This window comes from Silurus meridionalis, chromosome 20, assembly GCF_014805685.1.
Source record: "Silurus meridionalis isolate SWU-2019-XX chromosome 20, ASM1480568v1, whole genome shotgun sequence".
NCBI lineage: Eukaryota > Metazoa > Chordata > Actinopteri > Siluriformes > Siluridae > Silurus > Silurus meridionalis.
Genome location: NC_060903.1, coordinates 10885598 through 10910201, shown reverse-complemented (window position 1 = coordinate 10910201; position 24604 = coordinate 10885598). Strand labels below are relative to the sequence as shown.

General features: G+C 39.2%; 1 protein-coding gene and 1 long non-coding RNA gene across 2 annotated transcripts in view; both read right to left on the bottom strand.

Moving 5' to 3' along the window:
• Positions 1-1512: 1512 nt before the first annotated feature.
• LOC124403280 (enhancer of polycomb homolog 1-like) overlaps positions 1513-24604 on the bottom strand; it is a 40384-nt gene continuing 17292 nt past the window's right edge. Inside the window, 9 exon segments of the mRNA XM_046876954.1 lie at positions 1513-1637; positions 2085-2231; positions 2532-2676; positions 2873-2907; positions 2909-3022; positions 3117-3134; positions 3136-3324; positions 14405-14550; positions 19710-19869. Coding sequence (XP_046732910.1) covers positions 1602-1637; positions 2085-2231; positions 2532-2676; positions 2873-2907; positions 2909-3022; positions 3117-3134; positions 3136-3324; positions 14405-14550; positions 19710-19869 — 990 coding nt within the window. The 3' untranslated portion in view covers positions 1513-1601.
• LOC124403282 lies at positions 15983-17868 on the bottom strand. Its single transcript, XR_006928871.1, has 2 exons — positions 16920-17868; positions 15983-16785 (listed from the first exon to the last, which is right to left on the bottom strand). It is a non-coding gene; the product is annotated as an uncharacterized LOC124403282 (long non-coding RNA).

Here is a 24604-nt window from a genome sequence, read left to right as displayed (position 1 = left end):
TGCTATGGGAAAATATAATAATAATAATAATAATAATAATAATAATAATAATAATAATAATAATAATAATAGTAATAATAATAATAATAATAATAATAATAATAATGACATTTTAATCCATACCAGGAGAGAAATGTATTTGAGTAATCTTTGAGTAATCATCATCATTTAACGACCTATACTTAATCAGTGTTTAATCTTTGATTTTGTGGGTAAATACTAATTAATGTGACTCTCCAATAAAACTTTTAAAACTATTCTTTAAAACATTTTATGCACAAAACCATGAATAAATTATGCAGCTGAATGTTACCACTCTTTTCATTTTCTTTTATTCTGGTGTTGTTTGGCTTGTTGTGACTTTTTAGTAGACCTTTTTTGAATTGATCTGGTTTTTGTTTTCCATTTTTGATTGTCAGCGATGTTGAGACTCACACTGATTATTGTTGATGTCTAAATGTGTTTAAGTTCTATCATACTTCAAAGCTTTTATTTGTGCATGGTGTGTGTAGAATTATTTTACAGTTGCTGTAGTATCACTGGTATAATTAAATGTATTAGTAAAATATCATACTTTTAATAAGCAATAAAAAATGAGTGAGATACGTGAATTAGACTAGCTCATGATGGATTTGACATCACAAACACAGCCAACTACACCTTACCCTAGTTTCTTTTGGCTGTTCTTGCAATAAATCTGTGCTTAATAAATACAACTAATTACAGCAACCAAAGAAAAACTAATTTCAAAATGTCAAGGGTTAAGAGTTTAACTTTAAAATGAAAGTGGAACACCTAAAATTTTAATTAGAGCTTTTGTATACATATGACAGAAATAAAATCACACTGGTTAGTAATAAGTGAAGCTGGTAATGCTATTTTTGGGGTTGTTTATTCATCCTCTGCTGAAATCATAAGATATATAATGTGTTTACTTTACTTTTTCACTTTACAGTTAATTTTACCTATGGATTTGGCTGTAAGTTGTGATTCTCCGGTCTTGTTTATTTTTCCTTCAATTCTCATTTAATTAGTCACATTTTTCTCATTATCTCATTAACTTCATCACTGCTTCAGTGTTACTTTAACACTGTAGTGTGGACACATGAAAGTGCTCTTTTAGAACCGAGGATTTCATTATGAAAAGAAAAAAAAACACTGTGAAATGTATTTTAACAGTAATATGCTGTACATTTAATTTACAAAAGTAAAAAAAAACAAAAAAACAAAAAACAAACAAACAAAAATGCTAGATGACTGGCATCCCTGTAATTTTCTTACAGTGTACATTTCTTTCAGTAGGGTGCATAAATGTTCTTTTAGAGGTACAAACAAGAAAGTACAAAAAATATACTAAATTTTTTTGTATTCTTTTTGAAAACCATGTATGTGACATACTCTAGGCTAAACAGGAGAGAGTTTGTTATGTGCTCAGTTCAAAAGGCTGCATCTCTGGTGGTATGGGGGATGCATTAATGTCTATGGAATGGGCAGTTTGCAGATCAATGCGGAGGGGTATATGATGTCTCCTTAGGGAAGGCCATGCAAACTGCAGCAAACAATGAGAAACCACATATTGTATCTATTACAATGGCAGGTCTTCATAGTAGAAGAGCCCAGGTGCTGAACTGGCCCACCTGTAGTCCAGACATTTTCCCATTATAAAACTTTTTGTGCATTATAAAAAAAATGACAACAAAAAAGACCTAAACTACCTAAATATATTGAATGACCAGTTTTATGCATCAATAAAGTTTACTGCCCTAATGGCACTGACATTGTCCAAGATGACAATGCCAATATTCATCAGGCTCAAATTGTAAATAACTCGGTCATGGAGCATTAAGACATCATTTTAACACATGAATTAGCCTTTACAGAGAAGATTTTACACAATAGTCAGACTCTCCCATCATTACAAGACAACTCTGGATAACAATAAATATTGTGACATTGCATAAGCTTCTCGAAACAATGATACAAAGAATGCCTGCCGTAATCTAAGCAAAGGTTACTATACTAAATTAAGAAATAATATACCAAAAGACTCAAATTGCATGTGGTGTCAATTCTAATTTATGTACCTGTGAGCGGGACTCGACATCTGAGCAGGGGAAATTATACTGGGCTTTACTGTTGACTGCTGCAGGGACAGAGTGACCAGATAGAAGCACAGGCTTTGGTTTCCTCTCATACTTCCTCTTCTCTAGTATCACTTCTGGCTTTTCCACCTGAACACACATTGCTACTTACATCACATATGGTGTATATTTGCATAATAAATGTGGTGTCACCCCTAAGAGAGTAGATGCACTCACATCACAGACTCTAATGTGTACCAACCTGGGAAAAACATCTGCTGTAATTACATTATTTATTTATAATAAATAAACCTTGACTTGGCTTTCAGCCTGCAAAGGTTTTGAACCAGTAAGGGGATTGCTATGTATTCAACAAAAACTGGCATAAGATGATCACTTAGATTTATTTAACAATCAGCAGGCAGTATGTGCATGGTACTTTATGTATACCTTGTTCTTGCAGTCATGGTCATGTTCTGTATGTCTGTACTTGCAGCTGGTGTTAAAAAGCATCAGGGGACTAGACAACCTCTCTAGTGCCCTCTGAGCCAAAACTTCAGTCATTACCTTACCCTCAAAATCAGCCAAGCCATTACTGAAATGCATATAAAAGTAAAGCAAACAAAATAAAAAGTAAAAGTAGGACAAAATCATTAATGTACAGAATATCAGTGTAATATAACACATACCGATTATTATAACCCTAAGGTTCTACTAGGTCTTCTTCATTACTTATTCAAAGTCCAGGGAAAAAAATATTTTAAGTTTTGTTTCAGTGCTTTGTGCCTCACCACTTCTCCACTATCTCCAGAGTAAAGTGGAGCAAATTCTCGCTTGCTCTTCTCGCATCTCTTTATTATTTCCAATATGTTAATGGATCTGCTCAGGTCTCTCCTTAATTTTAACATCTTTTTATATACAACATCATCATTATTGCGATTCTGAAAAAATACAAACACAGAGTGAGAGATAAACCGGAACCATTCACATATAGTTCATAAACAGATAAGGTAAACTTTTAGGGCTTATGCTAACCTTCCTGGTCTGCATTTTTTTCAGTCCTGCACCTGAAGGCAACATAGGGGTCATTAGAGATTGAACCATCTCGTTTTTCCTGTTTTACAGCCAGATTGAGAAAACCACTTTGACATAATTTTCTCTTCTTGTTCCAATACTCAAAGACCTCCCTGATCAACTCATCATCGTCCTTGAAAAGGAGTTTTGCCTCCTTTAAAGTCACCAACTGAAAGAAGAAAGAAAGTGAAGCAAAGGCTTACTGAATTTCAGCTAGATTCTAACTGTACTTTTGCAAAAAAACACAAATTAAACAATACTCCATACACCCATTATTTGAATGCAGTGAGTGCAGGAACAGAAATGTTGCCAAAAGAATACTTCTACTAAGCTAGGTTTAATAAACTCTGTGATGAGGAAAAAAGCATATCCTCAATTCTGTGTTATTATTAATTAGAGTAATTGTGAGGTCCCCACTCAGTTAATTAAATAAATAACCTCAGATAATGATAAAAAACAGCCAAACAAAAAATGTAAACATAACAGATTTGAGCATTTCCGCAGTAATTCCGCATTAATTTATGTGGCAGGGAAAAAATATGAGAGCAGTAACAGCCAGGTTAAGAAAGGCACAAGATTAGTAAATCAGCAGCACTGTTAGCCTGGATTTAGTTTCTACTTAAATATTCAAGCATGATACACTAAAACAAAAAAGTTTGATGACATCACTTTATCATTTCAAGTATATTCTACTAATTTGTTGGCATAGTCCAATGTGCAAATAATTTGAAGTACAATGATCTTAAATTGAAAAGTTATTGAACAGACCACACCTCTTCTTCCCAGTTGTGACAACTGTCTATTAACAGAGTAATGAGCAGTTGCTCAAGGTATCAGTGTGTGTGTTTTCCTTATTTTAACAGTCTTTATTGCAGCTTGCTCTTAAACACAAATACATACAGACATATAATACAAAACAAAAACAGTCCAAAACTGATTTCAGCCACATACTGAGTCGAAGTTTTCTGTCTTTGTTGCGGTTGTGTGGATTCAGGCACTGCTGGCGAGGAACTGGAATGTAAGTATAACTCAGAGAGTTGTAAAAACCTAATTTAAACTTTCGCCATTTCGACGGGCATTTTTAGACACTGGATAACTTACCTGTGTAATGTATATTAAGCTAACTGTGGGGGGAGGGGTTTTGGGGCAGCGGTGGAATTTTTTAACATTTACTGGTTCGTTGGCTTTTTATCCACAACTAATCGATATCTAACGCTAGATCACTTTCTCACGCGCGTTGCTGATCGCATGCAGTAAAAACACGATTTTAACCAGTTTCACTGCCTTTAGGCTTTCACCTGGCTGTTTTACGCGGTTTACCATGACCTATTGTATCTGGTAAGTTCCTTTAAGACAGGGGTCTCAAACTCAATTTACCTGGGGGCTGCTGGAGGCAGAGTCTGGGTGAGGCTGGTTGAGGCTGGGCCGCATCAGGTTTTCCACAAGAAAAGCTTGGTTTAAAAAATTCCAATCTTCTCAAATCTCTTTATTTTTTAACACAAAATAAGTTGAAAAAATTTATAAATTAAGAATCAATAAAAAAATAAAGAAATTAAGAATCAATAAGAAAATAAATCAATCACTAATAAATAAATAAAATAATAATTATAATCATGATAATAATAATAATAATTTGATTTCTCTAGTTAGCGACTATATGTGGTTTCTTCAGTCTTCTATATCTGCTGTATTCAGATTCAAATGTCTGTATTAACAGTTCTTTAACCTTTAACCTTCTTCTGAACATGAATTGTCCTGAACATGAATGGAACATTAAAGAACATGAACTGTTCTTTTGAACATGGCTTCTCTTGCCTACTTCTTGCTGCCAGAGACCTGGCAGCGCCTTCTCTCGCATAGCCGAGCCACATTTAGCTTGAGGGAGGAAGCAGTTGAGACCCTCAGTATGGCTTGAAGATGATCATCAGTAAGTCTGAACCTATACTTGGACTTATTGAAGTTCAAGGTGGAGAAGAGCTTTTCACACAAGTATGTGCTCCCAAAAAGGCACATGGTCCGCTTGAACATTCGGGAAAGCTCAGGGAAGCTGGGGGTCAATTCTCTCAAAAATTGCCCAAGCTTGTCTGCTTTTCCACTCACCTCCCTGAACTTCGCTTTGAGTTGCACTGCAGGTCAATGAGCTCAATTTGAAGCACAGGAGAGGCATCTTGCACATCAAAGGAGAAGGGGCCTGCACAAATTTTAAATGTGGCTCTTGTGCGTCTTTAAGTCTGCAAATCTGTGATCAAATTCCTCCTGTAGCTTCAAAATGACGTTAACATACTTCTCACCACTGAATGGTGTGCCTGCATCCGCGAGTGCCTTGCATGCTGGGAAATGGCATAGGTTTATCTGAGAGAGCTGGGCTTTCCATAACACTAGTTTTGTGGAGAATGCTCTCACGTTGTCATAGTCACAGCACTGACAAGTTGCCCCTGGCCTTGTAACTTCTTGTTGAGTACATTAAGCTCATGTGTGATATCAACAAGAAAAGCTAAGTCCATGAGCCATTTGGGATCACTTAGCACAGGAACAGCCACTCCATCCTTCTCCATGAAGGCTTTCACTTCTGCTCTCAACTCAAAAAATCTCTTTAATACGTTTCCCCTGCTGAGCCAATGTACCTCGGTGAAGTAGAGCACATCCCCATATTCTGACTCCATTTCCTCTAAAAAAGCACGGAACCCCTGGATTTGTTTTGGTTGATGCTTTTCACAACGACAGACATCACATTGTCAAACTTCAGGCATTTGCTGCAAAGGGCCTACTGATGGATAATGCAGTGCAGTGCAATGGCCTCCTCCACACCCTCTTCTTCCAGTTTTTTTTTAACAAGTGCCACCAGTCCATTTTTCCTCCCTGTCATTGATGGCGCTCCATGGGTTGGTATCCCAACAAACCTCTTCCATGGCAAACCGGCATTCCTAATGGCATCACACAACTGGCAAAATATCTCCTGAGCGGTGGTCCGGCCATGCATTGGAATTACTCTGAGCAACTCCTCCATCACTTCAAAATTGTCATTAACACCACGGACATACATTGCAAGCTGGGCAGTGTCGGTGATGTCTGTGGTCTCATCAAGAGTGACTGAGCATACACTGAAATATTTGGCTTTCTCACACAGTTGGTCATAAATGTCACTTGACAGGTCAGAAATGCGCTCTGCCACGGTGTTGGCAAAAAGGCTGATGTTGCTAAACTGACCTTTCTTTTCTGGACAGATTATACTTGCAGCCTGTAATATGCACTTTTCGACAAATTCACCTTCTGTGAATGGCTTTCCTGCTGTAGCAATCATCTCACTAACCATGTAGCTAGCTTCGACTGCTGCATTACTCTCTTTGGTTGCTTTCTTGAAGAAATCTTGTTGCCTCAGTAGACATGTTTTAAGATTGGCAACCCGATTGGCTCTCTCATCTCCCTGGTATTTCACATACTCCTCAGCATGTCTAGTTGTGTAATGGCGTTTCAAATTGTATTCCTTGTGCACCGCAACTTTCTCTGTGCAAATAAGATATGCGTTTCCCTATGCTCAACAAAGAAATATTGCATTTCCCACTTTTCCTGAAATTGTCTGTGCTCATCACCAACCTTTCTCTTCACTGCAGGCTTTGAAAAAGACATGTTTAAGGCTGTGTAATATATAGAATTCAACTTGTCACTGTCGCATTGACGTTTCAAACAAGCCTTTAGCCGACGGACAGTGAACGTCTCACTACATGGAGAACGTCATTCCTGCTTCTTTTTATGTGCTGTTGTTACAGGGGAAAAAAGCGGAAATGACACTGTGCTGTTGTCGATGTCATTTGTTTTGACTACTTTTACATCATATAGAAATATATGTAATGTTCATTGTGTGAGGCAATGCGAATACAATGCAAATAGCGCGATGGAAATAAAAAACAATGACCCATAAATAACGGTGCGACCCTATAATTGGTCCGGGTTACCGAGGACTGTTATTGCCGATGGACAGGTGTCGCTATGTGACTGCGCTTAAACAACACTTAAAAAAAAGGTTTTCTTAAGTTGCTGCCCAGCAGGACATTATACATAAATAGACATATCTAAATGTGTATGTGTATGTGTGTGTATGTGTGTGTGTGTGTATATATATATATATATATATATATATATATATATATATATATATATCAAGTCAAGTGGCTTTTATTGTCATTTTACTATACACAGTGGTACACAGTACACAGTAAAACGAAACAACGTTCCTCCGGAACCCTGGTGCTACACAAAACAACAAAACAACATAAAGTGCATCGAGTGCAGCCTGGTGCAAACAGTGCAAACAAAAGAACAGTACAGACAGACAGAGTGCAGACAGACAACACAAGACAAGACAAAGACAAAAACCAAGTATAGCGCCGACTAGTAAACCTACTGTATACTTACATATACAGTACTGTGTGAGGTGAATGTAAAAACTATACCCAGGAGAAAATACAAACAGAAAGAGCAATGTAGTGCAAAAACAGCAGCAAGGAGGTGCAAAGACAGCATGTAAACATTATACTGTAGTATAAAAGGTGCAAAAACAGCATGTAAACATTGTACTGAATATAAACATTGTACTGAATATAGTATAAATAATAATAAATATATAAATGGTGATGGAGTGGATCGAGATGAGTGATGAATGTGTTTAGTCCAGGTTGTACAGTTCAGTTCAGTAACAGTAACACACAGTGAGTGTGTGTGTGTGTGTGTGTGTGTATGTGTGTGTGTGTGTGTGTGTGTGTGAGTTCTGTTCAGTTCTGTGTGTTGAGAAGCCTGATGGCTTGTGGGAAGAAACTGTTACACAGTCTTGTTGTGACGGCCCGAATGCTTGAACCGTTTTCCTGATGGTAGGAGGGTGAAGTATGCGTGTGACGGGTGTGTGTGATCGTCCACAATGCTGTGTGCTTTGCGGATGCAGCGTGTGGTGTAAATGTCCATGATAGAGGGGAGAGAGACTCCGATGATCTTCTCAGCTGTCCTCACTATCCTCTGTAGGGTCTTGCGATCCGAGACGGTGCAATTCCCAAACCAGGCAGTGATGCAGCTGCTCAGAATGCTCTCAATGGTCCCTCTGTAGAACATGGACAGGATGGGGGAGGAGGTGGGCTTTCCTCAGCCTTCTCAGAAAGTATAGACGCTGCTGGGCTTTCTTGGTGATGGAGCTGGTGTTAATGACAATTTTGAAGTGATGGAGGAGTTGCTCAGAGTAATTCCAATGCATGGCCGGACCACCGCTCAGGAGATATTTTGCCAGTTGTGTGATGCCATTAGGAATGCCGGTTTGCCATGGAAGAGGTTTGTTGGGATACCAACCCATGGAGCGCCATCAATGACAGGGAGGAAAAATGGACTGGTGGCACTTGTTAAAAAAAAACTGGAAGAAGAGGGTGTGGAGGAGGCCATTGCACTGCACTGCATTATCCATCAGTAGGCCCTTTGCAGCAAATGCCTGAAGTTTGACAATGTGATGTCTGTCGTTGTGAAAAGCATCAACCAAAACAAATCCAGGGGTTCCGTGCTTTTTTAGAGGAAATATAGTCAGAATACGGGGATGTGCTCTACTTCACCGAGGTACGTTGGCTCAGCAAGGGAAACGTATTAAAGAGATTTTTTGAGTTGAGAGCAGAAGTGAAAGCCTTCATGGAGAAGGATGGAGTGGCTGTTCCTGTGCTAAGTGATCCCAAATGGCTCATGGACTTAGCTTTTCTTGTTGATATCACACATGAGCTTAATGTACTCAACAAGAAGTTACAAGGCCAGGGGCAACTTGTCAGTGCTGCCGATGACAACGTGAGAGCATTCTCCACAAAACTAGTGTTATGGAAAGCCCAGCTCTCTCAGATAAACCTATGCCATTTCCCAGCATGCAAGGCACTCGCGGATGCAGGCACACCATTCAGTGGTGAGAAGTATGTTAACGTCATTTTGAAGCTACAGGAGGAATTTGATCACAGATTTGCAGACTTAAAGACGCACAAGAGCCACATTTAAAATTTTTGCAGACCCCTTCTCCTTTGATGTGCAAGATGCCTCTCCTGTGCTTCAAATTGAGCTCATTGACCTGCAGTGCAACTCAAAGCGTAGTTCAGGGAGGTGAGTGGAAAAGCAGACAAGCTTGGGCAATTTTTGAGAGAATTGACCCCCAGCTTCCCTGAGCTTTCCCGAATGTTCAAGCGGACCATGTGCCTTTTTGGGAGCACATACTTGTGTGAAAAGCTCTTCTCCACCTTGAACTTCAATAAGTCCAAGTATAGGTTCAGACTTACTGATGATCATCTTCAAGCCATACTGAGGGTCTCAACTGCTTCCTCCCTCAAGCTAAATGTGGCTCGGCTATGCGAGAGAAGGCGCTGCCAGGTCTCTGGCAGCAAGAAGTAGGCAAGAGAAGCCATGTTCAAAAGAACAGTTCATGTTCTTCAATGTTCTATTCATGTTCAGGACAATTCATGTTCAGAAGAAGGTTAAAGGTTAAAGAACTGTTAATACAGACATTTGAATCTGAATACAGCAGATATAGAAGACTGAAGAAACCACATATAGTCGCTAACTAGAGAAATCAAATTATTATTATTATTTTCATGATTATAATTATTATTTTATTTATTAGTGATTGATTTATTTTCTTATTGATTCTTAATTTCTTTATTTATTTTTTCATTGATTCTTAATTTATTTATTTTTTCAACTTATTTTGTGTTAAAAAATAAAGAGATTTGAGAAGATTGGAATTTTTTAAACAAAGCTTTTCTTGTGGAAAACCTGATGCGGCCCAGACTCACCCAGACTCTGCCTCCAGCAGCCCCCAGGTAAATTTAATTTGAGACCCCTGCCTTAAAGAAACCGGGTCACCCTCTGGCTGGAACGGTTGGAAGAATAGCCTTAAGTTCAAAATGGGTAATTATAGAACCAAAATGCGGCAGCTGGGTCGACTAGATGTTACTGTCAATGGTGGCAAGCGAGGAAGTAACACTACAAATGGCGATCCTCCCAACACACAGATCAAGAAGCCAAAGAAAGGGGAAATAAATTTCCTGCCTGATTTTCCAGAGGGGATGAATGACCAGAACATGGAAGTAGCTCGTGAAGTTCTGGTCAATGAAATGATGAAGACAAAGCCAAAGGAATCCTTGGTTAAGAAAGAGATGGATGTGACGTTTGCATTTTGCAGAAACGAGATTGTCAAAGAGAAGCCTGCCATCAGCCAGCTGGTGCATCGTTGGCCAGCTCTTTTTTACAGAAAATCAGGTTTGTGTTACGTGTCTACATATCATGTAGTGTTGAGTGTGTCAATGTGAACATTGACTGATGCATTGTTTGCCATGTTTCAGGTTTCTTATGAATTTGGCAGGGAAAAATCTCAGAGAAAACTTCTTGGATGCACTTGACCATTTGTCTCCAAGCCTCATGGACCTCTTCAAAAAGAAGAAAGGCCTTACTGGTCAGCTTTTGGCTGAACTTTTATGCCAGACAAAGGTAAGTTAACATATCTACATCAGTCCTGTTTTCCTATGAAGCTTTTCCTTTTTATGAAGAGTCATTTTTTTTACCTCTGCATTCTCTATTCTCATAATTTTATCTCCTATTTTCAGTTTATTTTTTCCTAATCTCTTCTTTTCATTTCTTGTAAATTACAGCCAGTATCTTATAAAGTGTTTTATTCAATGTCCACTATCGTCTAGACAATTGAGCCAACAGACGTCAGATGCCTTTGTCTTCGGGGACTTCTGGTCATCTTGGGCAATGATCCTTCTGCTTTCTTCAAGACCTGCTTTGTAAGCAAATTCATTTTTTTATAAATGTTGCAGATGCATGTTCTTTGTTTTTATTTTATTTTCATTAATCAGGACTATGTGCTACAGATTTATTCAGTATTTCAGACTTGGACTTTTTTTTATTTATTTTTACCATAAAATTGTCTGTATGTTTAATCAGTGGCATGAAATTAACTGAAAAAACTTGGCTGAAAAAATATGGGTTCAGTTAACATTAAATATTTTGCTGTAATTGTACAGTGAAAAGGAAGCTGAACAAGCCAGGCCTCATATCTTGTATGAAGAGAGTGTATTTTACTATATGTCAATGTACAGTGTTTCTTCTTAGGGTATTTTTATTGTTAACATTTTAAAAACGTATGTACTAACTAACACACGATTGTACATTTGTTTCTCTGTAAGGACACAGCTGACAATGACTTGTACAGGCAAACTCCAGTGGGATTGCTTTTCATCGGTGAAGAGAACCTTAAGCTGAACCCGTCCAAAGTGGGAATCATCTTGGAAGGGAATGTGGTGATGGATGACCTGGCCAACCTTCCTCAGGCCTTCTACGTCTTTTTTGGATTGATATATGCCCTGCACCTGGACTATCCCAAATACATAAAAAACACTTTTTGCTTTGTTCAGCAGGTGATGTTGAACCTGGGTAAAAGTGAGCTGGCACCCAAAATTCAGACTCTGAAAAACCAACTTACAGTGTAAAGAGGTGTTGTTACACTATTTCTCCAGATATGAGAAATATTGTTTGTTCTTTGAGAAAAGTGACTTGTTTGCACTGTAATACCCTTTTTATATTTTATGTTATTGGATTGGCACTGATATATCTAGTTTCACTGAGATTAACAAACCCAAAACTGCGAAAAAGCCAGTTTGCAGTGTAAAGTGCTGTTCTAACTCATTGCACTATTGCTCCAGATATCAGGTGCCTAATTTTTTTTTGTTGTTGTTCTTTTAGGAAAATGTTGTGTTTGCACTGTTATGCACTTTTTCTATTTTATGTTATTGGATTGGCACTGATATGTCTGGTTTCATTCAGATTAACAAACCAAAAACTGAGGAAAATCAGTTTGCAGTGTTAAGTGGTGTTCTGAATCGTTGCACTACTGCTCCTGACACCAGGTGCCTAGTTTTATGTTGTGCTTTTAGAAAAACAACCTGTTATGTGTATGTTCACAATAAGGCATTTTACCCCTAACCAAGATGTTTTCAACAAATGTTTCATCTGATTTCTTAATCTGAATAAGTATTTTTAATGCACCAGATTAAAAACTGAAATAATAATTTAATGATGATAACTGAACTAGGGGAAGAAAGATAAGTAAGCTACAACTAGGTATTTGGTACATTATACTTAAGATATTAAGTGTATTAATTGTGCAAAGGAGTTAACTTGGCAAAACATGTCGAGTTAAATAAATTTTAAATTGAGTGTAATGTACTTAACATTTTAAGTTAAATGTACTTAGGTTTTCATTACACATTACTTATTTTTTTAAGGAAACAGGTTTCCTTAAATTTTTAAGTAAATTCAACTTATCCGGGTTTACAGTGAGTCTGACTAACTCTCTAAAAGCTTGGATGCATTTTTTTTTTTTTTTTTTTTTGCTATTGCATATGAGCTGACAATGTTAAATCTAACATCTTTAAAAAAAGGACATTTGCAAGTCAATGGGTGGCAAAATGGTACACCTTTAATGTCTAAGATTTTTAGAATTAATATAGACCTGGACTTGGTCAGATCTGATACTTAAACACTAGCTAAGAGCTGGATAAGGGGGTTAACCGTTGTACAGACCAGACAACCTCAGCAGAACATAACTACAAAGCCTCAACCAGTAAAATCTCTCGAAGGAAAATGCAAAAATTGGGGGGCAATTAATATGGTAACAAGCTGTGAGTTCCATTACCATATTGGTTTTAGGAACAGGACTGGATATGCTATTTAACTCTACATAGATTAAGGTAAATTTGCAAAGAGCTTGTTGACAGGCGTTCTTGTCAAATTTTTACCCCACTGAAACAAGAAATGCCTGTAATTAAGCAGGTTTATTACAGTGAAAAAAGCTTAAAGTAATTTTTATAGATGATATATCCAGTACACAGTAATGCAATCTATAAATAATGCTCATGATAATGCTGATGCTCACTGGGTTACACTGATTAGTTTATGAATTATATTTTATATATTTCTCAATTTCAAGTAAAACTGTTGTTTGTTTTACTGTGTGATGAACCCACATTTACATTTTATTTCTCTATTGTATTGTTTTATTTTGATTTGATTCTGTATTTTATCTTGTCATATGGTCTTCTATTTGTCTGATTAAGTACATGGTAATAACATAAGGATAAGTAATATACAGTGGTAAAGATGTTATCAGTGTTTAATCCTCTTATGCTTTGTTTGCATGGAGAGCAGAGAAAAAAAAGAAACATAGAAAAGAGTTCATGAGCAGGTCAACGAGTTCGGATATGGTCAAATGGCTAGTGATCATCTCGGCATGCTTTGTGATTGGTTCATTCTTGATCACACGCGATAGAGCGTGAATTAGCGGAGGAGAACTTTCTGGTAGCGCGACTTCGGTGGGATTATGGACAAGGTTTGGATGCACTTTGTTTTCGCGAGGGACATGGTTGGACCATATGTTTTCTCACTTTTTGGATCCCTTTCTTTGCACAGATCTCGTGGACTTTCTCGGGAGTGGATAGCTTATTATTTTTTTTGTGGATGTTTTCCAGGATTTTTCGCGCCGTCACCATTTTGAAACAGTGACAGAGACACTACGTGCATGCATGTGCGGTAGGATAGTCGAGATGGCCATGCCTAAAGGACAGTGAGATGTATCAGCAGGGTACTGGTAATGTTAATATGTTTTGGGGGTGTTTTGAATGTGAACCTTTTTGTTTAAGATAAAAAAAAGAAACGACTGTGATATAACGAGCTGTAATTTTATTTCAAATGGGTTTCAGATAAATGATTGAAACAGATTCATGATTCCATGCTTGTATTTGCTGCTAACCTAGTACGTAACAACTGTAATCCATTTCAGTTTTCAAAGCTGCAGCGCTATTAAAATGTAAAATAAATGCAATCTGATTAGCTTTTCACTGTCTCAGATTGGTGAAATGTGAACTTCAAAGTTTGTAAAAACCAGTGTGCCTTATAGGGAATGCAAAAGAAGAATTAAATAAATATGACAAAACTGAATATTTATACAAATTAGCACAATATTTATTAAACACTGGAAAAAAAACTATTGCTTTTTGCTTGAGTTGGCAAATGTAAATGTAATTATCCTTTGTAATTATATGCTGTTGAGATTTATGTGATGCCACATGTTGCATATCTATCCCCAATATGTACTGCACTAACTGTATACAACCTAAATGGACATATATTATGTAGCACAAAAAGAAAATTGTATATACAGTATATGCCCAGTATTTTTGTTCTACCTGTTTCCCACTGCTTTTCTCTAGTCGATCAATCATCTCTTCAAACTGCAGTGCCCCCACCTCAATTTTCTTCCTTAGCTTGGAAACAAACATCTCATCATCTGAGTCCAGGTCATAATCTGGTTGCTCTGTGTCCAAGCCTAAGGCTGCATATACAAATGCATAAAAATACAATAACTTGCTGCAAAAAACAATTGCAAAAGCATAGATTAAAAATAATAAAATGTAATTTGTGCTTTTTGTAGTAATGTGTATTATTTACATTGCTTTTTTGTAACCAGCAAAGAGTCTACACTGAAAAAACAAACTTGTAAAATTGACTAAAAAAATCCTCAACAATTTGCACTAACTTTTTTAAAGTAACATTTACTGCCTAATTTCAAGTATTAATTATCTAGCAAAATCAATTAAAATCTACTTAATAATCCATGAAATGTTTGGTAAAAAAAGTAAGTAAATGTTACTTAATTATTTTTATTTTAGAAGTAAGATTTATTTGAATTACAGTGGAACCCGGTTATCTCGCCCTCGGTTACCTCGACAACCCTATTAAGTCGACGTTTTTGAAGTGGAACCGTCAAATTCTTTTTCTAAGCATTTTTTATCGGTTATGTAGACTTTTTTATGTCGCCGAACCCTAATATCTCGAGCACAAGGGGGGAAAAATTTGCCAATTAACGTCAGTTATCTCGGTGCAGCCGCGGAAGTGGCGGAAAAATCAAGGCTTACAGCTGCTACAGGTGTTGTATTGTATACTGGTGAATCTCTGCTGTTAGTTAGTGCACATATGCCTTTTGTTGTTAAATGTTATGCGATGAACGGGAGGCAAAAGCTGCGCCTGGCGGCGCGGAAAGTGTGATGACCATCCAAAATCATAGAATGAACACCGGCAGGATCGGGGGGGGGAATCCGCGGTGCGCTTTGGGAAGAAAAGCGCAGCCGTTGAGAGAGTGCAGGTGGGAAGGCACGTACCGGGATACGCATGAGCGATAACAACGACCGCCGTGAACCAACATATACCAACAATAACGGACGGTGAGAGTGTGGAAGTTTAAATAGGAGCTGGTGATGATGCTAAACGAGCACCATATGTGCACGATTGAAGCCGGGAGCTTCAGAGAAAGTGGCCGAGAAAGCACCTGCCATGCCGAAGGGGGCGTGGCAGGTGGATTCCTGACAGATAAACATGTACTGTATGTATTTTTATAGCATGCCTTCATTAAACAAATCGCGGCAACGCTGTTGTGTAAAAAACCCTTCAAAAACACGTGCATGCATCATTTATTAACGCACATCATGTACATAAAGAAATTTCAAGCACGTTAATATATTGCCGCCATTTTGATTTTCGTTTATCTCGATCATCGGTTACCTCGATGCTTTTTGGCGACCCCCTAGGACATCGACATAACCGGGTTCCACTGTATTTAGGTAAATTCTATTAGATATTTTCAAAGTGTGTAGCATTGCTGTACTAGAAATATTTAATAAATCTTATTTACTTTTTTAGGGTAAATTGCATTTACTGTTTTTTATTTTCTTTTGTAGTAATAATTAAGTAAACATTATTCATAATAATGATATTACCAAATAAATTTAATCACTTTGTGTATGCATTCAACACAAATCACAGTGGTTAATACAATTCAATTGTTATTTTTTCCCAACGGTATCAAAACATTTTGCATAAAACAGATGTTAAATATGTTTGTTAAAGATGTTAAACGCTCTACATAAAAGTAAATGAAAACTGGCAAAAAATTATAACTTTAACATATTCCCACCACTATTTGCCTTGAATAAAGTCAATTCAAAACACACAGTATAAACACATCAATGCTTCTAAAGTCTGGTCACTCTTGGTGACAGTAAGACCAGGTGGTTATAAGGCATAAAACTGAAAACGCTACTAAAGATCAATTTAGTACAAATGGCAAAAGTGCAAATTATGTACCAAAGTGCAGGAAACAAGCCAAAATAATTATTTATGAAAAGGGTTCACCAGAACATGCAGGATGAAACACTGAGTTGGGGTGTTGTAATTTCATCCAATAATGTGCAGAACTTGCCATCACAAACACACTTTAAGTCAGCAGCTTGGACTTTAAAGTTTGAATTTTAGAGGACAACTTAATCCCATCCAGTTCTAGAAAAAGTTTTTGAAACACCTCAAAAGTATAGCGCAGGGCTTTGGGGTATGCAAGGTTGAGGGCATAAATCAACCCCATATGTAGTGCACGAGCTTTAGCCACGTTGTGACATCTTGGTAGGATCTCCCGGCCTTCGAGAATAATAGATACATCCACTGAATCCTCTACACCAGCTCCATAGACCACCAGAATCTTAAGGATGTGTTGCATGGTGTCACTGCAACTGTCCTCCTGCATATAATTAACAAGAAATATTACTTGGTTTGTACTGGTAAAACAACTCTCAAATAGTTTAGTAGAACATGGTTTAGGCTTAACTTTATGGTAACACAATTTAAAAATGTTATATTACAAAAAAGCTTTACCAGGCATTCTTCAAAAAGCTTCTCTTCTTTTTCGCCAAGGTACAGTATGAGGCTCCGGATAATAGCTTTACGCCTCACCTCAATGCTTTGGTTCTGTGAAGAGAATAATGTTGTCAACACATACTGAACTGTGCAAAAGTCTTAGGCATGCTAGTATTTTTAACCCAAAAGAGGTTTTAAGCCAGTTAAGTTTTAAGCAAGTTAATTCTTCTGAATTTAGTTTGTCTCAGTTTTCATGTAATAATACTAATAATAATTTGATGATGATGAGATCAAGTGTGTAGCACCGGCTGTTGTCAGACTCCTTGTGCATACAAAAATCTAACTGGATTATTACAAATAATGACAAAATGAATGTTTAAAAATGTAAGCTGAAAATTCTTACTGGTACAATACAGCAAAGGAAAAACTTAACTGGCTTAAAACCTCTTTTGGGGGTAAAATACTAGCACACCTAAGACTTTTGCACAGTACTGTAACTAAGCAGTGTTGTTCAGCATGCAGACTTAAGTCATTTTTTATACTGCAAGGTCAATAACTAATGGCTAATGTGTCATGTTATCTATTCATGTCTAATATCAAATTCATGTACTTTAAATATCATTACCATTATAGAAAATAATATGGTAACGTTTTTCAGTGAATATATTTATATTACGGATTTATATGTAACAAATTGGATCATAGCATCAAGTATTTCTATAGGAATCTGCCTGATTAGTAAGTTAATTGCTTAACGTGTAACGTTAAGAAAAACGGAATGCAAATTTCACATCAAATATTTTTCTGTTTTGTCATAAAATCACCATCGACCCACAAAAATGTGTTTGGTTTTAAACAAACTTCTGTATGAGCCACCAGGCAGTTAACCATTGCACCTCTTCTCTATATGCTGACTCATCGTTCCTGCTGATTAGACCCACCACGGTCGTGTCATCAGCGAACTTGATATGAGTGAACAGCAGTGGACTGAGCACACAGCCTTGAGGGGCTCCAGTGCTCAGTGTGGTGGTGCTGGAGATGCTGTTCCCGATCCGGACTGCCTGAGGTCTCCCAGTCAGGAAATCCAGGATCCAGTTGCAGAGAGAGGTGTTCAGGCCCAGAAGGTTCAGCTTCTCGATCAGGTGCTGAGGAATGATTGTGTTGAATGCTGAGCTGAAATCAATGAACAGCATTCGTACATATGAGTCCTTGTTATCCAGGTGGGTGAGGGCCAGATGGAGGGTTGTGGAGATGGCATCGTCCGTGGAACGGTTTGGACGATCGCAAACTGCATGGGGTCCAGGGAGGGTGGAAGCTGTGTCTTGATGTGCCTCATGACAAGCCTCTCAAGCACTTCATCACGATGGGAGTGGCGCGACGGGACGATAGTCATTGAGGCAGGAGACAGTCGATTTCTTTGGCACAGGAACGATGGTCGTTGTCTTGAGGCACGTGGGAACAACGTTACTGCTCAGGGAGATGTTGAAGATGTCAGTGAAGACATCTGCTAGTTGTTCTGCACATTCCTGAGCACTCTGCCAGGAATGTTGTCAGGTCCAGCAGACTTCCGTGGGTTAACTCTGCATAGAGTTTTCTTCACTTCAGCTGTGGTTAGACAGAGCACCTGGTCAGTGGGAGGAGGGATGGTCTTCCTCGCCACCACATTGTTCTGTACCTCAAACCGGGCGTAGAAGTCGTTCAGCGCATCTGGGAGGGAGGCGTCACGGTCACAAGCAGGTGATGTGGTCTTGTAATTCGTGATCGCCTGGATGCCCTGCCACATGCGCCGAGTGTCTCCACTGTCCTGGAAGTGGTCGTGGATTTTCTTCGCGTGCGCGCGCTTTGCCTCTCTGATGGCACGGGACAGTTTGGCCCTTGCTGTTTTTAAGGCCGCCTTGTCCCCTGTTCTGAAGGCAGAGTCTCTTTGTTTCAACAGCGCACACACATTTGCAGTCATTCACGGCTTCTGGTTGGAGCGTGTAGTGATGGTCTTGGAGATGGTCACATCATCAACGCACTTGCTGATGTAGCAGGTCACTGATGACGTGTACTCTTCCAAGTTGATGGAATCGCCGTAGGTTGCAGCCTCTCTAAACATGTCCCAGTCAGTGCACTCAAAACAGTCCTGAAGAGCAGAAGTAGCTCCTTCTGGCCAGGTTTTCACCTGTTTCAGAACCGGTTTTAAGCGTCTGATGAGCGGTCTGTATGCTGGAATCAACATAACAGAGCAGTGGTCTGAGTATCCGAGATGGGGGCGGGGCTCCGCACGATACGCGCCGGGGATGTTTGTGTAAACAAGATCCAGTGTGTTTGCTCCTCTCGTTGCAAAGTCCACATGCTGATGGAGTTTAGGAAGCACAGTCTTGAGATTCGCATGGTTGAAATCTCCGGCGATAATAAACAATCCGTCGGGGTGAGCATTCTGCAGGTCGCTAATAGCGCCGTAGAGTTCACTCAGTGCCTCCTTAGCATTAGCACTGGGAGGAATGTACACTCCTAAAGTTTTTGATTAAAATTTACTTGGTATTTTTAGGACTATGTGCAGTGACTATAAAAAAAAGTTAAATAATACGATAAAATATCTAATAAAACTTACTAGTTCCACACAGTTCATTTTGTACATGAATTAATTGTGTATTTATTTACAATTCTACTTAGGAAAAACTAGTATGCAATAAATGTTAATATTACTATGTAGAAATTATTAGGGTTAATCTAATATATTTTACTACACCAAAAAGTTCGTTTTTTCAGTGTATAATTAATGCATTTCATGCACACAAAATGCAAAAGGAAAAGCCTACTTACACTGTATGTTAATGAGTTGCTTGGGCATCATAAAATCACCTGTATAAAGGCTCTCATAGTAGGTGATGTTGCTCTCGGCCTCAGGCACAGGAATCACCATGTTGTCCCTTTTCTCCCCGTACACCTGTTGTGCTGAGATTGCCCACTGCAGATGATGCTCCTGAACACAAATGCACAACAGAAAAATAAAGATTAGGCAATTGAAGGCAAGAGAAAACATCATTAGCCTTGCAAACAAGTGCATTTAAATAATAAAATGCACTTGATTAATTTACCAAACATTTAAACAGTGTGTTGTATTTGGAAAAGCACAAGGAGGAAGTATTAATCAGTTTTCATTAAAAAAAATAATAAACTACTGTAATAAAAATACATTTTATTGTTAAAACCAGAAAGAAATCTAAAACCAAAAAAAAAAATTATAATTATTAATGTCAGAAGATGCATCTTGTGGCAGTAAAAATATATTACTGTAATATTACTTTAATTCTAGTGTGTGTGTTTGCTGGGAGTGTTCTAGTTCAAACATCTGTTCGGTATCTCACTATGGGAATCACCTTGGGTGTGACCAAACCTGGAACCATGAATCACACCGCGTCTGTCGGTGAACTGTTCATGGACGAGCCGTTGATGTAAGTCTTCGAGCGCGGCTGCTTATTTGAGGGGAATATTCACTGTTAAATCCTTTTTGGAGGAGGATTTGGAGGATGACGAGGAGGATGCTATCCCATTTGCCGTTTCCATTTTTGGGAGAAACCCTTCTCACATAGAGTGCCCGCTAGATGGTGCCACCGCGCCGTCTGTGAGTGGGAGCTGCAATGGCCCGCTCTCTGCTCGCACGGAGAGTTGATGTGCATGCTCAGTGCACCCTTAGATTTTATCCACAATACAGCAGGGATTTCACCTGTAATTTGCCGTGAGACCACCACTCTTCAACGGTGTGATATGGTCAACACCGGAGGGCGAATCAGCTCAGGTTTTAGAGGACAAAATAACCTCCTTATTGAGCAAAGGGGTAATTCGATCGGTACCGCGGGAGGACAGCCAGCTTGGTTTTTACTCCCGGGACTTTGTTGTTCCCAAGAAAGGGGGGTCTCCGTCCCATTCTGGATTTACGGAATCTCAACAAACCTCAGAAAGTACAAGTTCAAAATGCTCACATTAAAAGCATTGTACAGTGTTATTCTTCCCAGAAACTGGTTTACATCAGTGGATCTGAAGGACGCGTATTTTCAAATAAGCATTTATCCGTCACACAGGAAATTCCTCCCATTCCACTTTTTTCGCGTCAGGAACCCCGCTGGGAGCTGTTTCCCTGAGAAAAGTAGTGACGACGGATGCGTCGCTCACGGGTTGGGGTGCGGTGTGCGAGGGCAGGATATCGAAAGGGAAATGGCCCATCTCGCTACGGTGCACGCACATGAACGTTCTGGAACTGTTAACGGTGTTTCTAGCTTTGAAACATTTGGTGCAGTTTCTCCGGAGTCACCACATATTGGTCAGATCAGACAACACGACATAAATCGCAAGGGTGGAACGTGCTTTCCTCGACTTCACAATGCATGGAGCATTTTCTGTTGCTACGAGCGACTCATGAGCCAGGAGTGATTAATGCAGGGGTGGATCTCTTGTCCAGGGGAAATCCCCTGTACGGGGAGTGGTCTCTCCACCCTCAGGTGGTGAACCTGTTATGGGAGAGATTCGGCCGGGCTGCCGTAGATCCCTTCGGCCCGCACGAAAACAATAACTGCCCTCTATTCTTTTCTCTGGCGAGAAACGGTGCACCTATGGGTGTGGATGCGTTAGCCCACCCGTGGCCAAACGTACTGCTTTACACATTTCCTCCGATGAGTTTGATCGTGTCGACTCTAAAAAGAGTAAGAGAAGGCGGTCACTCTGTAATACTAATCGCTCCAACCTGGCCAGGGAAATTGTGGCTGACGGAGATATTCCAACTCCTGCAAGATCGACCCTGGCCTCTCCCATTGCACAGTGATCTCCTCTCGCAAGCGCACAGAGAGATTTTTCACCCGGCACCGGACAGAGTGGCTCTCTGGGCCTGGCCCGTGAGAGGATGAATCTAAGTGTCTCTGGTTTGCCTTAGAGGGTGACTGAGACGATTCAGAATGTGAGAGCAGCTTCGACGCACTCTGCATATGAGAAGAAATGGAGTATATTTGAACTATGGTGCGCTCAAAGACAGATTGTCCCTTTTCACTGTTCTGTGGCAGAGGTGTTGTGCTTTTTGCAAGAACTTTTAGATAAGGGCAAGGTTTTTTCAACCGTTAAGGTTTACCTCGCCGCTGTTTCTGCATGCCACGTAGGGACTGACAGACATACTATTGGTCATCACCCGCTCGTGTGCAGGTTTATGAAGGGAGAGCGGTGCCTGAACACGTTTTTAAAGCCATTGATTCCACCGTGGGATCTGTCAGTGGTCCTGAACGCGCTCTCTCAGCCACCTTTTGAGCTTTCGCTGAAGGTCGCTTTGTTATTGGCTCTTTCTACCGCAAAGCGGGTTAGTGAGCTTCATGCTTTGTCAGTTCATGACTCCTGTATGGGGTTTGCTATGGATTTCTCGCGAGTGACTCAAGACTAATTCGGCATTTGTTCCTAAGGTGAGCGAGTCAGCTTTTGCCTGCAGACAGGTGGATTTACTGGTTTTTCACCCGCCTCCTTTTTCCTCAGTGGAGGAGGAGCGGCTTCACTGTCTGTGCCCTGTCCATGCGTTACGTCACTATGTTGACAGTCATACATTAAATCAAAGTAAACATTTTCTGTTTTAAATCAATAAATATTAACATATTTTTTGCATTTGTTAAATGTCAATCGAGTGAGGGAGAATTTTTATGTATTTTTATTATCACTTTCATCAAAGTCAGAAGTATACATACAGTAAGTTTATCGTGCCTTTAAACAAAAGAAAAACTCCAGATGATTTCATTCTGAGCTTAAGAAGCCTCTGATAGGTTAATTGATTCCATTTGAGTTAATTGGTGGAACACCTGTGGATGCATATAAAGGCACACCTCAAACACAGAGCCTCTTTCTTTGACATCATGGGAAAATCAAGAGAAATCCTACAAGATATCAGAAAAAGAATTGTTGACCTCCACAAGTATGGCTCATCATTAGGTGCAATTTCCAGATGCCTGAAGGTCCCACGTTCATCCGTTCAGATAATAATACGCAAGTATAAAAAACATGGGAATGTACAAACATCATACCGCTCAGGAAGGAGACGGATTCTGAGTCCCAGAGTGGAATGTTTTTTTTTGTGGAATGTGCAAATTAACCCCAGGACAACAGCAAAATATCTTGTGTAGATGCTGGCTAAAACTGGTAAGACAGCGTCATTATCCACAGTAAAACGAATAATGTACCGCCATGAGCTGAAAGGTTACTCTGGGAGGAACAAGCCATTACTTCAAAACCACCATAAAAAAGCCAGACTACAGTTTGAGTTTGCAGCTGTACAGTATATTTGGAGGAAAAAGGGCGAAGCTTTGAAGCCCCAGAACACCATCCCAACTGTCAAGTATGGGGGTGGTAGTATAATGTTGTGGGGCTGCTTTGCTGCAGAAGGGACTGGCGCACTTTACAAAATACATGGCATCATGAGAAAAGAAAATTATGTGGATATAATAAAGCAACATCTGAAGACATCAGCCAGGAAGTTAAATATTGGGTGCAAATGGGTCTTCCAAATGGACAATGACCCAAAGCATACCTCCAAATTAGTTACAAAGTGGCTTAAGGACAACAAAGTCAAGGTATTGGAGTGGCCATCACAAAGCTCTGATCTCAATCCCATAGAAAATTTGTGGGCAGCACTGAAAAGGTGACTGCGAGCAAGAAGGCCTACAAACCTGACCCAGATACACCAGTTCTGTCAAGAGTAGTGGGCCAAAATTCCAGCAAACTATTGTAGAAAGCTTGTGGAAGGATACCCAAAATGTTTGGCCCAAGTGAAACAGTTTCGGGGCAATTCCACCAAATACTAACGAAGTGTATGTATACTTCTGACTTTGATGAAAGTGATAATAAAAATACATAAAAATTCTCCCTCATTTGATTTTAACATTTAACAAATGCAAAAAATATGTTAATATTTATTGATTTAAAACAGAAAAAGTTTACTCTAATTAAATGTATGACAGTAAAGAAATAAAAGTTTGTGTTTTCTTCTGAAGTGTATGTAAATATCTGGTTTCAACTGTGTGTGTGTGTGTGTGTATGTATATATATATATATATATATATATATATATATATATATATATATATATATATACAATATGGGAATGACAATGGATTTCTCATGTTTCCGCTCTCTTCGGTGAGAGGGATAATCTCGTGTTCTTTTTATCACATCACTGATTTGGTTGACCCCTGCTTCAGACAGCATATCTACAACACGGGAGTTGTCTATATCCCATAGTGAGATACCAAACGGATGATTAAAAGAGAACTTTAGGTTACTTACGTAACACCGGTTCTCTGATAACAGGAGTGAGGTATCTCACCACACTTCCATCCTTGCAGTGCACGGAGAAGAGATATGTGAGAATGAGGCAGGGACCATCAGCAGCGGTGTATATAGGGAGGCAGGACTTCCTGCATCACTGTCATGATTGGTCTGTCAGCCGACAGACGTGGTGTGATTGATGCTTTCACGATTGGTCACGCCCGAGGCGATTCCCATAGTAAAATACCTCACTCCTGTTATCAGAGAACCGGGGTTACGTAAGTAACCTAAAGTTGGCACAGGATCAAACACTTTGCACAGACTCACCAAAACAAAAAAAGTGTTTATTCAAGTCAAGAAGCTTTTATTGTCATTTACACAGTGAAATGAAACAACGTTCCTCCTGAACCCAGGTGCTACATAAAACA